This window comes from Nerophis ophidion, linkage group LG12 (genome assembly GCF_033978795.1).
Source record: "Nerophis ophidion isolate RoL-2023_Sa linkage group LG12, RoL_Noph_v1.0, whole genome shotgun sequence".
NCBI classification, from domain to species: Eukaryota; Metazoa; Chordata; class Actinopteri; order Syngnathiformes; family Syngnathidae; genus Nerophis; species Nerophis ophidion.
In genome coordinates, this window is record NC_084622.1 from 20,475,990 (window position 1) to 20,494,515 (window position 18,526).

At 38.5% G+C, this 18,526-nt stretch overlaps 1 protein-coding gene across 2 annotated transcripts in view; it reads right to left on the minus strand.

Annotated features, from left to right (window-relative positions):
- nup93 (nucleoporin 93) overlaps window positions 1-15,963 on the minus strand; it is a 78,273-nt gene extending 62,310 nt beyond the window's left edge. For both annotated transcript variants that reach the window (XM_061917051.1, XM_061917050.1), the window contains exons 1-3: window positions 15,810-15,963; window positions 10,062-10,244; window positions 9,684-9,801 (exon numbers count right to left, since the gene is read on the minus strand). In XM_061917051.1, the coding sequence (XP_061773035.1) occupies window positions 9,684-9,801; window positions 10,062-10,240 (297 nt within the window). In that variant the 5' untranslated portion in view covers window positions 10,241-10,244; window positions 15,810-15,963. The remainder of the gene's footprint in view (window positions 1-9,683; window positions 9,802-10,061; window positions 10,245-15,809) is intronic.
- Between the last annotated feature and the right edge of the window lie 2,563 nt (window positions 15,964-18,526).

Sequence of the window (18,526 nt, forward strand, 5' to 3'; positions counted from 1 at the left end):
TCCAACACCTGAAATTCAAAGTGTAAAGTAAAACGTGAGCTGTCGCTCATTATTCATGACACAAATCAAAACGCTTCTTTTTACCCATTCTTGCACGATCACTGAGTCTTGCAATATGGAAAGTTATGCAAATTATACAATGACATCACTTAGAACCATGCTGTGTCACACCCTGCACTGGGCAAATAATGATTACTGTTATAATAATAAGTTGCGATAAAATTCCTGATGATTACTATTACCGGTTTGAATTATAATTTTTGTAAAACCGTGATTGATTAATGCACTTTGCAAAATTCAGTGATACTGCTTATTTCCTAGAAAAACAGCTAGCGCGTAAATCACTAGCTAGCGTAAATGCTAACATGGACACAAGACACATTTAGAGCACATTTACCAATACAGTACTGTGATAATAATGACAACTGTGATCATTTTGGGAAAATTTATACGGAGTGCCAATATCGATTAAATTTTTTGATACAGCTCTATTACCCTCTGCCATTGGATTGTGTCACGTATAATAAGTAAACACAATATACAAATAATATACTACCAAAATGCTCAGCTACACTTCTGTCTTGCATTACACGTCACAAAAAAATCATATGATTTATAGACTTCCATCCAGCCAGATTGTGCTGGGATAGGTTCCCGCTCTCCACAACCCTAAACAGGGTAAAATACAATCATAGTAAGTATATAGATGGAAGATGGGTGGCTTTATAGCTTGGATATTGTTATACGAAACGCTAACAGTTCTCACCACTTTCCTGGAATCTAGTTGCTGAAGTGGAATTGTGGTTTTCCTCCACACAAAGAGGAAGAGTATCTAGTCAATTAGATTGTGTGAGTACATGTACTCTGACGCTGCCAAAAGCTAAGTGCACTACCAGTCAATCAGTTGGTCAGAAGCACACGGGCTAACTTACATCCGGCTCACCAAGTGGCGAGGAAGATATAAGTGGGGAGGATGAAAAAAAACAATGAAAAGAGAAGAATGAAATTCGATAAGTGAGCAAGAAGAAAGATCAAATAAAACGAATGGTCCACGCAACTACGGTTGTGATAAGTTACCACATTTTTAGACAGGTGAATATCCTACTGAAGCCAACAGTGGACACTTGTTTTTGGTTTATTTCTTTTGTCGGTTACACATTTCAGAAAAAATTGCCTTGTTATGCAAAACACAAATGCCCGCTGCAGAGGAAATACAGAAAATTAGCTGTGGGAAAATCAAAAATGTGCTAAATATTACAAAACTAGCAAAGTGTTGTGACTAAATCAATATGTACAATGTTTCAAAGCATAACTACTTCAACCTGAATGTTTATTGATTCCTTATGCAATACCATAAGCACATTTTCCTAAACAGACTAAGGATGTCCCAAACAATATTATTGCCCTCCTTTCCCAAATCAATTTTTTTTATTTAAATCCACACTTTGACAATATATACTCAAACTAAAAATGTTTATAGCATTCAACTAAAGTAATCATAATAACATATTTATATAGTTTATCTTAATAAATGTTTTATTTTCTAGAATTGTTGTAATAGTGTGTAATGTTCTATATTCTCAATAGAACCTTTGAAGTTTTAATGTTGTTTACTAGCGTCATCTTGCAGTCTACACGTATCTCTAAAGTGTGACTGCCATCTACCGGTCACACTTACCATTACACCATGTACCAAATTAAATAGCTTTGATGTCGGTAAGCACAACCAGAATTATTCAGTACATTAAGCACACCTAGTTATAAAGCGCACAATCATTTTTGAGAAAATAAAAGTACCGTATTTCCTTGAATTGCCGCAGGGCATACAGTATAGTATGCACCTGCCTTGAATTAAAAACTCGCTTCCCAAAATAATAAGCGCATGCTTAGTATTACCGCCTGGTCAAACTCGTGACGTCACGGGTGACACTTCCCCTGTCATTTTCAAAATGGCAAAGGCTGATTTCAATACCAGTAACTTGAAATCGCATAAAGGGAAGAAGATTAAGAGCTATTCAGTAGGATTTAAGGTCCAAGCTTACATCACACTCACATGTTTACCTTTGGTAAGTGCCGGAGTGAGAAGAGGTTTTAAAATAATTAGAGCATGCTTACTTTTACCGCATGCCTTTGGTAAGCGCGGGAGTGAGAAGAGGTTTTAAATTAATTAGCGCCCCTGAGGCAATTCAAGAAAATACGGTATTTTAAGTGCGACTTAAAGTTAAAAAAATATTGTATATTAATACACACATATACATACATAAATACATACATACTAATGGTGTGCATCTTTACCTTAAATGATAATTTGATATAAATCTCGATATATGCATCACAACACGATTCACTAACAATACTTTTTAAACCTTTACGATGCAATTTGATGCAGATGTAAGCTTTGCATAGTGAAAAGAAAATCAAATGTATCATGTCAGAACAATGTCATGCGTTTATTTTTTTAAATGGACAAATACAAAACGGGCGGTTTCTGTATGATTAGCAAATAGTAGAACGATCAACTTTAAGATGTGAGTTAAAAAATGCTAATTATGATCCATCCATCCATTTCCCACCGCTTATTCCATGATACAAATCTTTTAGTTTACTTGTATTTGTTATACATGGTTAAATGTTGCAGTGTCAAATTTGATCAAATAACTGAATGGTTGTGATATTCAAGAACAAAAATGATTTAATTTTTGTTCTTGAATATCTGACTGACTGTCTACTGAATATCTACTAACTGTCTCATTCACATGAACAATAGGTTTGTTTTTGTTTCGTTGGAAGCATGACTGTGATGAAACATTAACGTCTCAACCAAAGCAGAAATAATGGCAACTTTAAACAGAGTGGTGTGTGTCTCCTCTCTACTGTGACAATAATGGAATGGACTTCATTGTCATTGCATTTAAAAGTACAAGTAAATGTGTTTTCAGTACAAGCTGTCTAAGGGCAGACATTCAGTAGATCCAAACGTTAAAAATCGCCACACTTTTTCCAACTGAGCATTCTTTGTTTTTTTTTTTGTTTTTTAACTATCAAAACGTTTACCACGCTTTTGAACTCTTTTGGTGTTGTCCGCTATGTTGCTCTGTCGGTACTCTTGTATTACGTCATCACATATGGCTTGCAAGAATAAAGCAGCCATATTTTGTATTAGATGTACAATCAACCGATTCATGACTTTCCAACCATCGACCGATCGTTACTATAAACAGGTCAATCCAGAGGCCCGCCAAACAATGTATTCAGTTTAAATCGTTTATATTACTTCAGTGTTAATGTTTAAGTGGGCCACAGACCCCTTTAGTTGGTTGAAACTTACTTCGAAAATGTATACAGTATCAATATATCACATATTTTCTTTGCAACACGTACAAAAAGGAGTAGGGAGAAGCCAGGCTAATCTAATCCTCCCCCATTTTTCTCTTCATAGCAATCACTAACACATACTTCTTGTTCTCAATGTGTACTCAGTACACATTACATCAATGTGTTGTAAATACAACAGCTCTTCTCATAAATAGTTAAATCAGTTACAATTTGCTTGATGAGATGGATAATATTTCATTTTCAATAAATTCATGACTTTTATCATAATTATTTTTCTTTGTACTTTGTAAACACTTTTAGTTTGAACAGTATCTTAAACTGGATCAATTAGTACATTGTTTGATTGCTTCAAGAGGTAGTCACCTGAAATGGTTTTACTTCACAGGTGTGCTTGAAGTTCATCGAGAGAATGCCAAGAGTGTGCAAAGCAGTAATCAGAGCAAAGGGTTGCTATTTTGAAGAAACTAGGATATAAAACATGTTTTCAGTTAGTTCACCTTTTTTTGTTTAACACATAACTCCACGTGTTCATTCATAGTTTTGACGCCTTCAGTGACAATCTACAATGTAAATAGTCATGAAAATTCAGAACAAGCATTGAATGAGGAGAAGGTGTGTCCAAACTTTTGGACTGTACTGTATATGCATATACAAATATGTATACATGTAGGTGTATATATTAGGGGTGCAAAAAATACTTAGTACAAACTATATTTACTCAAAATTTTAATCATATTCAATAAATGTATCTACAACATTGTCAAATGATATTAAAGCATGTTGTGTACATCAAATATTATTATCAAGGGTTAAGTCAGACTGATCACGAAAATAAATAATCAAATGTACTGTAGAAGAAAAAAAAACATAACTCCGAGGCCAACAATGGGCCTCAGCTCCATGGTTAAAAAAAACTGGCATGGACTATGTTCTAAAGATCATTTTAAGATGCTTTCTGATCGTCTCTTCAGGATGCGCCATTTTGTGGGTGGTCTAATTAAATGGCTCTACTTTGACAGGGTCTTCTTCCTGTTAGCTTTGTTGTACTTGTAGTTTTTAGTGCTACCATAGCATATATAAGTTAGTACTGTATGTTACTTTATGTTAGAAATGGCAACAGCTGGGGATAAATGCCCCACATAAAGAGGATAGAAGAAAAGAAGGAGCTTATTTACTACATTGTCAAACTACAATGGCAGAACAGCGCAAAACACTTTGGGTAAACCTTTACCATGATCTCAATCGAACATGCGTCATCCTGCATTCAACACATATTTTTTGTGTAACTGCATCTACTGGTCACTGTTTTTACAAAAAGGACCAAATTAAATTGCTTTGAGGTCGGTAAACACAACCAGAATTAATCCGTACAGATTTTAAGTGCCCTTCATGGATACGGTGGTTTATTTTATGCCGTGGTGGTGAGAATTAGTGACATTGAAGCGGCTTATAGATGACGCGCTTGTCAAAGCTTGCACCCAAATTAGACGCATATTGTCTGAAATTGGCCAACAGCTAGTGGGCAGCCATGGATGGAGTCGACTCTCGTGGTTGCTTAGTTGGATCTGTTTCTGTCTCTGGCCATGCTGCCCATACACATCATATTTATAGACAACGCATTGGCTGCTGCGGCACAGGAAATTCAGCAGGCATCTTAAAAGGGGCATCTACTCCTATTACAGCTGCAGAAACAGGGAGGAAAATAATGCTGGATTATTGATCTGAATATTCTTGCTCAAATCGTCAAACCGTGGAAACAAATCAAAGAGGATTACTTTTCATGACTAAGAGTGAACATTATTAATAGTATAATTAATAGTAGTTTTTTGTGATTCAAATATTATTTTGTGTATTCATGCCTACCAGTGAAATTCTTGTCAACTAGCTATAAACTAAACTGAAATCCTTTTGGTATGTAGAAAGTTATGATGGATTAAATGTGCTGACACTTTAGTGTGAAGGGAATTATATTTATGTAGCGCTTTTCTCTAGTGACTCAAAGCGCTTTACATAGTAAAACCAAATATCTAAGTTACATTTAAACCGGTGTGGGTGGCACTGGGAGCAGTTGGGTAAAGTGTCTTGCCCAAAGACACAACGGCAGTGACTAGGATGGCTGAAGCAGGGATTAAGTTGCTGGCACAGGCACTCTACCAACCGAGCTATACCACCCCTTTACTATGCCTTTCAGCAGATACCAAGTAAAATTCCTTATGTGTTAAACATACTTTGCCAATAAAGCTAGTTCTGATTCTGATCAATCAATCCATCAATCTGTTTTCTACCACGTGTACCTTCACAAACCAGGACATTAATGATCTGGAAAAACTCCAATTGATGGACAGACCAACCTGAAGCTTTAATGGTAATGTAATGGTGTCTTGCAGCACAAAGACGTCATTAAGGTTGCCTTTTGCTGATGGACCTAGTGTAGAAAATGTTGGAAAAATACTCCACCTCATAGATGGAGGATGCTTCCAGTGCTTCTGGAAACAACAGAACGATTTGTGCAACAGACAGAAAGTGCATCTTGTCTGGGACCAGATATAAAACAAAATGGTGGCACAATATTGCAATGACGCAGCACCAGCATTGAACACAGCTCACTTCCTTTCCCATTTCACAGAAGCAGTAGACCCTTGCATCCTAGTCATTCAGCATTTTGCTCCAAATAATTTGTTTTTGTTAATATTTTTAGTAAGTGGTTCAATGGCGCCATCTGCAGGACAATAAGAGCGCTGCAGCTAGGAATGCAACCATGGGCGCTGTCTCACAAGTCAATAACCTAATATTTTCCACCAGACAATGTATTTACAAGACATGTATCTGCACATTTTGTAAGGACAATATTGTATCTTTTAATTGTTTATTAATGTGTAAAGCTGAATTCATAATCAGTTTAGCAAGTGTTATATGCCTATTTTATAGTATAAAAAATAGGCATTTAATTATTTCATTAACATAACGTCCCCTTGTGATGTTATGAATGTGTAATCAGTGTTTTAAGCGCTTTTTGTAATCCAACACCCAAAAAGCACAGGATTCTAACACTTCCAAAAAAAAATTATTTATCTGCATCGTAAATAATATTAAATAATACAATTTTACTTTTTTGACATGACTTAATTTGCAGACATTCTTACCAAAAATTATGTTGGAAGGTGCAGGTTCTCTTTTAGGTATTTGTGAAAATAAAGTTATGGGAAAATGTGAAAGTTACAATAAATAGTTGTGATTTCCCTCTGTACTTAAGATTTGGAAATTTGCTTACAGGCCTACTGAAACCCACTACTAGCGACCACGCAGTCTGATAGTTTATCTATCAATGATGAAATATTAACATTGCAACACATGCCAATACGGCCTTTTTAGTCTACTAAATTACAATTTTAAATTTCCCGGGAGTTTCGTCTTGGAAACATTGTGTAAAGATGACGTGTACGCAAGACGTCACGTGTTTTTAGGAAGTATGAGCGCTGCACACACACACAGCTAAAAGTCGTCTACTTTAACGGCGTAATTACACAGTATTTTGGACATCTGTGTTGCTGAATTTTTTGAAATTTGTTCAATTAATATTGGAGAAGTCACAGTAGAAAGATGGAGTTGGGAAGCTTTAGCCTTTAGCCACACAAACACACGGTGATTCCTTGTTTAAAATTCCTGGAGGTGAGACTTCACTATGGATCAGAGCGCGGTCAAGCGAACATGGATCCTACCGAATGTCAACCAGCAGGTTTCGGTGAGAAAATCGTGGTTAAAAAGTCGCCTCTTACCGGATATCAGCTGAGCTTGTGCCGTCCGTACACCTGCCGTCGACTCCCCTGAGACACTGCGCGTCAAGACACCCGTGGACAAACACCTCCGACTATCAGGTACTATTTAACTCACTAAAACACTAGCAACACAATAGAAAGATAAGGGATTTCCCAGAATTATCCTAGAAAATGTCTCTAAAAACATCGGACTCTGTCCCCAAATTTTTTTTTTCTAGTCCGTCGCTATCAATCTCCTCAAACACGAATCTTTCATCCTCGCTCAAATTAATGGGGAAATTGTCGTTTTCTCGGTCCAAATAGCACTTTTTGTTGAAGGCTCCCATTAAAAACAATGTGAATATGTGAAGAGCCCCCGACACTTGTGACGTTATCGTCTGTGACTTCCGGTAGAGGCAGGGCATTTCTCTTAGCACCTAAAGTTGCAAACTTTATTGTGGATGTTTCAGCAAAAACATGGCAATATCGCGAAATGATCAATTATGACACATAGAATGGACCTGCTATCCCCGTTTAAATAAGAAAATCTCATTTCAGTAGGCCTTTAAGGAAAAGTAATTAATGAACAAATATAAACAAAGATACAAACAAAGAACCAAGCAACTATACAACATTGACAAAAATATTATTCATCACAGCAAAGTACAATAGTATTACTGAAAGGAAAATACAAAAATTATAACTCAACCTTTACATCCATCCATCCATCCATTTTCTACCGCTTATTCCCTTTTGGGGTCGCGGGGGGCGCTGGCGCCTATCTCAGCTACAATCGGGCGGAAGGCGGGGTACACCCTGGACAAGTCGCCACCTCATCGCATGGCCAACACAGATAGACAGACTACATTCACACTCACATTCACACACTAGGGCCAATTTAGTGTTGCCAATCATCCTATCCCCAGGTGGATGTCTTTGGAAGTGGGAGGAAGCCGGAGTACCCGGAGGGAGCCCACGCATTCACGGGGAGGACATGCAAACTCCACACAGGAAGATCCCGAGGCTGGATTTGAACCCAGGACTGCAGGACCTTCGTATTGTGAGGCAGACGCACTAACCCCTCTGCCTCCGTGAAGCCCCAACCTTTACATATCAAGACAAAAAATAAAAATATCTACAGTTAAATATTTATTTATGCTGAAGACGAGTAAACAATACATATAATGTAAAAGGACATTGCAATAGAAATGACACTTTGTATAACAACTTTGGATATATAAATTTATCCAAGCTTCATTTCTAATCTGTAGAATATTATCTGTAGTAAAAATGGTTGAAAAATTTACTCACTTTTGAGAGATACTGTATACAGTACATATATGCTTATTAATGTTATGTTCAATATATTCTTTACTCAATCCATCCATCCATTTTCTACCGCTTGTCCCTTTCGGGATCGCGGGTGGTGCTGAAGCCTATTTTAGCTGCATTCGGGCGGAAGGCGTTTACACCCTGGACAAGATGCCACCTAATCGCAAGACCAACACAGATAGACAGACAACATTCACACTCACACTTTACTCAAAGTGTACATTTTGCTTTGGGTATTTACAACATATTTTAACCAACAGTAGGCTCCATCTGCTGACATGTTTATTATTTACACATGTGACCAATTCTCACACACACACACGCACGCACGCACGCACGCACACACGTGTGGATAGTTTGTAAAACAAAGCACCAAATGCTGCCTTATTGTCTTCTCTGTCGTCCACAAGTTGCAGACATTCTCGTGCACATTTGTGCTTGTTTTGAAACTTTAAAAATCTATAGAAAGGGTACAGATGTCTGATAATATCAGACTGCCGAAATTATCGGCCAATAAATGCTTTAAAAATTTATCGGAAATGATCTGTATAAGTTTCAAAATTATCTGTATCGTTTACTAAAAGTAAAATGTATGACTTTTTAAAACACCGCTGTGTACACGGACGTAGGGAAAAGTACAAAGCGCCAATAAACCTTAAAGGCACTGCCTTTGCGTGCCGGCCCAGTCACAAATCTACGGCTTTTCACGCACGCACGTGTGCTGGGAAATTGCAGGGATTGGACAAAGTTGCAAGGCCCTGCATAATTTGCAGGGATTGAGTACTGAGTTCAATCTCGGGATCTTTCTGTGTGGAGTTTGCATGTTCTCCCAGTGACTGCCTGGGTTCCCTCCGGGTACTACGGCTTCCTCCCACCGCCAAAAACATGCACCTGGGGATAGGTTGATTGGCAACACTAAATTGGCCCTAGTGTGTGAATGTTGTCTGTCTATCTGTGTTGGCCCTGTGATGAGATGGCAACTTGTCCAGGGTATACCCTGCCTTCCGCTCGAATGCAGCTGAGATAGGCTCCAGCCCCCCCCGCACCACCAAAAAGGGACAGGCGGTATAAAATGTATGGATGGTTGAATTTTTCACCAATCAGGAGGCAAATAGCGTGGAAAATTGCTTTGAAGAATGGTCACAAAATATTTTTTACACAGATGTTTGGCAACCCAATGGAAATGTGCGACATTATAGACTACTTTACGTTGTGTCAAGATAACTTGTTTCGAGAAAGGTGAACTTGCGTGTGCCTTACCTGTATGTCAGTGTCTTTAACAGGCTCAAGGGGCTCAAAGGTAGTAGCTGCACTTAAAGTCTCCAGTCTCTGAGAAATGTGAAAGATGTCCAAACCTCTGGATCCAAGGAGAATAGACCTGAAAGAGAGTAGTGCTCCATTAATCAATCCGACAGTGAGTCAACAAAGAAACAGATGTCCACTAGAGGGCGCCATAGATGCTTTATTTACACATGACATTTCAGCACATTTTTACATCTGTTGTCTGATTTCTAAGAGAAATACACAACATCCATCCATCCATTTTCTACCGCTTATTCCCTTTTGGGGTCGCGGGGGGTGCTGGCAACAATGAGCCATAAATATCATGTCTGAGTATATTTAAAGCATATTCCTTACGCTTTTACGTCCGCAGCATCCTGCGAAGTGCGGGTGAGCGTGCGGGAACGAAGCCTCTCTCCAGCCTGTTGGATCTCCTGAAGGTTCCTCTCAACATGTGGCAGCTCTGACACCGCCTCCGTCTCTGCAGCCAGCTGCTCGGCCTGCTGCAGCAGCTCCCCAAAGCCCTCTGCATCCATACCCCTAGAAGTCAGATTTTTTATGGATGGTGACAAAATGTTAACAATCTAATAACGGTCATTAAAAAGTGGTACCCTGGTACCATGTTAACACAGGAAATATAAGCAAGGGGTGGAATGAAATAAGATCTGCTATTTCCTGCTCTGTTTCGGACATTATGAATCCTGCAAATGTGAACATATGATATACTATAACAGGGGTCGGGAACCTTTTTGGCTAAGAGAGCCATGGAAGCCAAATGTTTCGAAATGTATTTCCGTAAGAGCCATTAAACATTTTTCAACCCTGAATACAACTAGATCTGTGCATTTTTAAGTATGACCAACATTAGTAGAGTATAATAAGTCTCTTATTCTTTTTAACAACATTGTTATTCTAAAAGTTAACCAATAATAAATATAATACTTCTTACCATTAATGCAACATCTTGAACAGGTGCGGTAGAAAACGGAAGGTTGGATTAAAAAGCATGAGAATGTTTTATAATTTTAACGTTATTTTTGAAGCTGTGATTACCAGCGGAATTATTCATTACTTATCGTGTTAAGCAATGTCAGCTAAGATTTATCTGAGAGCCATATGCAGTCATCTGGCTCTAGAGCCACAGGTTCCCTACCCCTGGTTTAAGCATTAGACACCTTTTTACCTTCACTCTGCCTCCCGCTGTTTCCCACATCTACAAATCAATTAGCTACCGACTGCCACCTACTGATATGGAAGAGTATTACACGGTTACTCGGCATAGCTCGGTTAGGAGAGTGGCCGTGCTAGCAACCTGAGGGTTCCAGGTTTGATTCCCGCTTCCGCCATCCTAGTCACTGCCGTAGTGTCCTTGGGCAAGACACTTTACACACCTGCCCCCAGTGCCACCCACACTAGTTTAAATGTAACTTAGATATTGGGTGTCACTTTGTAAAGCGCTTTGAGTCACTAGAGAAAAGCGCTATATAAATATAATTATCTGAGAGCCATATGTAGTCATCAAAAGAACCACATCTGGCTCTAGAGCCATAGGTTCCCTACCCCTGTACTATAACATATAGTCATTCAAATCCTCACTATGAACACTTAAGCATTGTCAAATAGACAAAAAATAATAATACCCTTTTCCTGACTCCTTGTTGATAAAAAGGCGTCATCAGTCCATTATTTCTGATCTGGCTTTGGTCATGATATTTTTGTTTTGAATCAAATGTAGTCTTACAGATTACACTTTCCTGGACTATGACAACAGTCTATACAAAATGCATGTCCATGGGCTTGTGTTTTGTGCACGAATGACTCCTATTCTTTCATATATATATACTGCATTTAGCATAATACCAAAGTGCAGAACAAAAGTTTGGACACACCTTCTCATTTCAGTGCATTCTCTTTATTTTCATGACTATTTATATTTACATTGTAGATTGTCACTGAAGACATCAAAACTATGACACATGTGAAGTGTGTGCACCTCTTGAAGCTCATCGAGAGAATGCCATGAGTGTGCAAAGCAGTAATCAGAGCTAAGGGTGGTTATATTGAAGAAACTAGAATATAAAACATGTTTTCAGTTATTTCACCTTTTTTGTTAAGTACATAACTCCACCTGTGTTCGTTCATAGTTTTGATGCCTTCAGTGATAATCTACAAAGCAAATAGTCATGAAAATAAACAAAACGCATTGAAAGAGGTGTGTCCAAATTTTTGGCCTGTACTGTAAGTGTGGTTTACAATTAATGTGGCATATTTGTCAATTTTCTGTATTATTTTTTTTCTCGTATCATCCCATCTCGATTAATATCAATCCATTCATTTTCTACCACTTATTCCCTTTGGAGTCGCTGGTGCCTATCTCAGCTACAATTGGGCGGAAGGCGGTGTACACCCTATACAAGTCGCCACCTCATCGCAGGGCCCATACAGACAGACAGACAATATTCACACTCACATTCACACACTAGGGCCAATTTAGGGTTGCCAATCAACCTATCCCCAGGTGCATGTCTTTGGAAGTGGGAGGAAGCCGAAGTACCCGGAGGGAACCCACGCATTCACAGGTAGGACATGCAAACGCCACACAGAAAGATCCCGAAGCCCAGGATTGAACCCTGACTACTCAGGACCTTCGAATTGTGAGGCAGACACACTGGTTTAAATGTAACTTGGATATTGGGTTTCACTATGTAAAGCGCTTTGAGTCACTAGAGAAAAGCGCTATATAAATATAATTCACTTCACTTCACTTCACTAACCCCTCTGCCACCGTAAAGCAATAAATATCACTTTTTTTAATTGAAGGCAAATTGTCCGTTGCAGGATTATAGCGAGTATTCTTGCATCCCTAATATTTAATACGGCAGTATCTTGTAACACACATATATGCCATGTTTGATTGAGGTTATATAAGCTCACAGCTGACAACTGTCATTGTGTTAATACAAACCCCATTTCCATATGAGTTGGGAAATTGTGTTAGATGTAAATATAAACTGAATACAATGATTTGTAAATCATTGTATTCAGTTGAATATGCTACAAAGACAAAATATTTGATGTTTAAACTGATAAACAAATATTAATTAACTTAAGAATTTGATGCCAGCAACACGTGACAAAGAAGTTGGGAAAATTGGCAATAAATGCTGATAAAGTTGAGGAATGCTAATCAAACACTAACTGTATTTGGAACATCCCAGGGTGTGCAGGCTATTTGAGAACGGGTGGGTGCCATGATTGGGTATAAAAACAGCTTCCCAAAAAATGCTCAGTCTTTCACAAGAAAGGATGGTGCGAGGTACACCCCTTTGTCCACAACTGCGTGAGCAAATAGTCAAACAGTTTAAAAACAACGTTTCTCAAAGTGCAATTGCAAGAAATTTAGAGATTTCAACATCTACGGTCCATAATATCATCAAAAGGTTGAGAGAATCTGGAGAAATCACTCTACGTAAGCGGCATGGCCGAAAACCAACATTGATTGACCGTGACCTTCGTTCCCTCAGACGGCACTGTATCAAAAACAGACACCAATCACTAAAGCTGCATTTGGGCGGAAGGCGGTGTACACCCTGGACAAGTCGCCACCTCATTGCAGGGCTGTATATATATATATATATATATATATATATATATATATATATATATATATATATATGGATGTATGTTATATTGTCTTTATATTCCAACATATATAATAATATTATATATATATTTATTTAATTGTATTTTACTTACTCTATGGAGTTTACAACCCCCTCGCATTGATTTGTACTGTTTTTGTACTTATTTTGAAAATTATTATTTCTCAATTGTTTGTAAATGTTGCAGTTTATAAATAAAGTCCCGAAAGAAAAAAATGTTGCAGTTTATAAATAAAAATAAAAATGAAAAATATACATATAAAAAATTAAACACAAATAAGCCCCGTTTGGTCATTTCAACATGAAATAAATTATATCCTGAAGCGTTCCCAGGCCAGCCGGGAGACAGTCTACCCAACGTGTCCTGGGTCTTCCCCTTGGCCTCCGGTCCACGGGGAGGAGCTGGACGAAGTGGCTGGGGAGAAGGAAGTATGAGCTTCTCTGCTTTTATTTATTTATTTTTTAATTTTAATCTTTTATTTGTTTACCTGTATCTCACCTTTTTTGTAAGGGGCGCAGGAAGTCGGCAAACCCGTCAGCGATACTGTTCTGTCTCCCTGTAATGTTTGTCTGATCTTGAATGGGATTGTGCTGAAAATTTTATTTTTCATGAAGGAACTCTCCTGAAGGAATAAATAAAGTACTATCTATCTATCTATCCAGCCATCCATCTATCTTAGGCTGCTGCCCCCGCGACGCGACCTAGGATAAGCGGGAGAAATGGATGGATGGATGGATTAATTAAATCCATGAAGGGATGGGCGATATATCGCTATAAACGATATATCGCAGGTTTGTCTCTTGAGCGATATAGAAAATGACGATATCGTAATATTCGATTATATGTTCTCACACAGTTGCTTTTAGCTGCGGGCATTACATTACTGGCGTGTCTCACTCCTTCTCGTCTCTCCTTCTCACAGAGACGTAAAATAAGCCCACCTTCTTACATACGTCACATACTGTCGCACGTGTAGCGTCATAATTTTCCTGAAGGAACTCTCCTGAAGGAATCACCATAATTTTCCTGAAGGAACTCTCCTGAAGGAATCAATAAAGTACTATCTATCTATCTATATGCTCTCGCCGAGCAGAGAGGTAGCAGCATGGCTAACATTAGCTGAGGCAGGCCGAGCGGAGCGGAGCTTGTGACAATACAAGAGAGAAAAGGTGCAAAACTGATCACAAATGGAGGAAGAACAATAAATGCCCAAAATAAAGAGCAGGGGATTAATCATCTGGCGGTGGTTTGGCTTCAAGTGGGACGATATTCAGCAGACAACAGCAATTTACAAAGTATGCAGCAGAAGTGTTACTACAAAAAGGTAGCAACACTATTAATTTGTTCTTTCATTTAAAAAGTCACCCGTGAGAGAATAAAGAGTATTTAATAAATACAGTTTTGGTCAATTGACTTAGTTGTAATTTCCCTCTCTGCATGAAAGTTTAAATGTAGCATATATGAATGCAGTATGAAGAAGAATGTTTGAATGTAGACACATAGAATCATCATACTGCTGTGATTATATGCATCAAGTGTTCATTCAAGGCCAAGGCAAAATATCGTAATATCTAGTGTGTGAATGTGAGTGTGAATGTTGTCTGTCTATTTGTGTTGGCCCTGCGATGAGGTGGCGACTTGTCCAGGGCTTACGCCGCCTTCCACTCGATTGTAGCTGATAGGCGCCTGCGCCCCCCGCGACCCCAAAAGGGAATAAGCGGTAGGAAATGGATGGATGGATATCGTATATCGCGATATGGCCTAAAAATATCGCGATATTAAAAAAAGGCAATATCGCCCAGCCCTAAATGGATGAATGGATAAAATATAGATAGATAGTATTTTATTGACTCCTTCAGGAGAGTTCCCTCAGGAAAATGACATCAATATTAAGATATTTTCTTAATTCATATCTTGTTTAAAAATACATCGATATATCGCCCCGCCCTAGTATCCAGTATTTGTATCACAGTCACAATGGTTGATTTTTTTTTATGCTAAAAAGTTACGGGCTCAATTATAACTGAGTCATTTCGGATCGTACCGTGCTAAAAAAAATAAAAATAAAAATAAAAAGTCTCGCCACTGAATCGTATCGGCAACCACACATTCTGTATCGGATCGAATCGCGCCACCCCGAGTAAAAAAACACAATATAACAGCTGTCAATCAACACACTCGGACTAGTTATTAGCAGAATGCCAACATCAACACATGACGTGTGACAACACGACACACAAAGGATGCATTTAAAAGTGAGAATCGTCACATTATTGGCGGTTAGAGTCACCTTTCACCTTAGCTTTTATGTAGCTGTTAGCGTTGTATTGAATCAATGGGGATGGGTAGCATGCTAATGCTAATTCACATGGACAAGCCATGACTCCATTTCAAGAAAGTCTGTAATTTGTGTAGCAGTTGGAGGTCAATGAGCTCCCTTACCGGTTGTTTGGGACGGATTTCACTCTGAATTCTGCTGAATGTTTGATGAAATAACGTCCAAATACGTCCGTGCATGCAGTGTGTTATCTGGCCCGGCACTTCGGAAGTCGTAGCTGATTGGACGAGGCTGAAAGACCGCGCCGGATGTCACACTTACTCGCTTTTCCCAAGAGGGAATCTATATACTCCACCACGTGGTCAGGAAAAGTACTAAATACAAACTGCTTTTGCGGGATCTCGCAAAAAGTATTGCGAGATCTTGACCGGTGCGATGGACGTCGAGTGGATCTAACATAATATTGTGAGAGTCCAGTCCATAGTGGATCTAACATAATAGTGAGAGTCCAGTCCATAGTGGATCTAACATAATAGTGAGAGTCCAGTCCATATTGGATCTAACATAATAGTGAGAGTCCAGTCCATAGTGGATCTAACATAATAGTGAGAGTCCAGTCCATAGTGGATCTAACATAATAGTGAGAGTCCAGTCCATAGTGGATCTAACATAATAGTGAGAGTCCAGTCCAGGGGTAGGGAACCTGCGGCTCTAGAGCCAGATGTGGCTCTTTTGATGACTTCATCTCGCTCTCTGATAAATCTTAACTGACATTGCTTAACACGTTAAGGAATTAATTATTCCGCTGGTAATCACAGGGTTAAAAATAACGTTCAAAATCAAAAACATTCTCATGCATTTTATTACATCAATCCAAGAAGTCGCATTTATGGTAAGAAGTATTTTATTTATTAGCTTCAGAATAACAATGTTATTAAAAAGAATAAGAGACTTACTATACTGTAAAATTGTTAGTCCAACTTAAAAATGTGCACATTTAGTTGTATTCAGCGTTAAAAAATATTGGTAACACTTTAGTATGGGGAACATATTCTAAGTAACAAAGACTTAATTAAGAGTTATTTGGACACTAGGGGACCATATAAGGGTTAGGGTTACTAATAAGCAATAATTCTGAGGTTATTGAGGGAAGACTCTTAGTTAATGGCTTACTGCTTGTAAAATAAGGCCATGCAGAAAAATGCATTAATAAGTACTTAAAAATGACTAATTAAGAGCCAATATGTTACAAATTTGCATGTTAATAAGCAACTGATTAATGGTGAATATGTTCCCTATATTAAAGTATTACCAAAATATAATAAGGCTCTCACGGAAATACGTTTTTAAAATATTTGGCTTTCATGGCTCTCTCAGCCAAAAAGGTTCCCGACCCCTGGTCTAGTCCATCGTGGATCCAGCATAATAGTGAGAGTCCAGTCCATAGTGGATCTAACATAATGGTGAGAGTCCAGTCCATAGTGGATCTAACATAATAGTGTGAGACTCCAGTCCATAGTGGATCTAACATAATAGTGAGAGTCCAGTCCATAGTGGATCTAACATAATACTGTGAAAGTCCAGTCCAAAGTGGATCTAACATGATAGTGAGAGTCCAGTCCATAGTGGATCTAACATAATAGTGAGAGCCCAGTCCATAGTGGATCTAACATAATAGTGTGAGAGTCCAGTCCATAATGGATCTAACATAATAGTGAGAGTCCAGTCCATAGTGGATCTAACATAATAGTGAGAGTCCAGTCCATAGTGGATCTAACATAATAGTGAGAGTCCAGTCCATAGTGGATCCAACATAATAGTGAGAGTCCAGTCCATAGTGGATCTAACATAATAGTGAGAGTCCAGTGCATAGTGGATCCAGCATAATAGTGAGAGTCCAGTCCATAGTGGATCTAACATAATGGTGAGAGTGCAGTCCATAGTGGATCTAACATAATAGTGTGAGAGTCCAGTCCATAGTGAATCTAACATAATAGTGAGGGTCCAGTCCATAGTGGATCTAACATAATAGTGTGAGAGTCCAGTCCATAGTGGATCTAACATAATAGTGAGAGTCCAGTCCATAGTGGATCTAACATAATACTGTGAAAGTCCAGTCCAAAGTGGATCTAATATAATAGTGAGAGTCCAGTCCATAGTGGATCTAACATAATAGTGTGAGAGTCGAGTCCATAATGGATTTAACATAATAGTGAGAGTCCAGTCCATAGTGGATCTAACATAATAGTGTGGGAGTCTAGTCCATAGTGGATCTAACAAAATAGCGTGAGAGTCCAGTCCATAGTGGATCTAACATAATAGTGAGAGTCCAGTCCATAGTGGATCTAACATAATAGTGTGAGAGTCCAGTCCATAATGGATCTAACATAATAGTGTGGGAGTCCAGTCCACAGTGGATCTAACATAATAGTGTGAGAGTCCAGTCCATAGTGGATCTAACATAATAGTGTGAGACTCCAGTCCATAGTGGATCTAACATAATAGTGTGAGAGTCGAGTCCATAATGGATTTAACATAATAGTGAGAGTCCAATCCATAGTGGATCTAACATAATAGTGTGACAGTCCAGTCCATATTGGCTCTAACATAATAGTGAGAGTCCAGTCCATAGTGGATCTAACATAATAGTGTGACAGTCCAGTCCATATTGGCTCTAACATAATAGTGTGAGAGTCCAGTCCATAGTGGATCTAACATAATAGTGTGAAAGTCCAGTCCATAGTGGATCTAACATAATAGCGTGAGGGTCCAGTCCATAGTGGATCTAACATAATAGTGAGAGTCCAGTCCATAGTGGGTCTAACATAATAGTGAGAGTCCAGTCCATAGTGGATCTAACATAATAGTGAGAGTCCAGTCC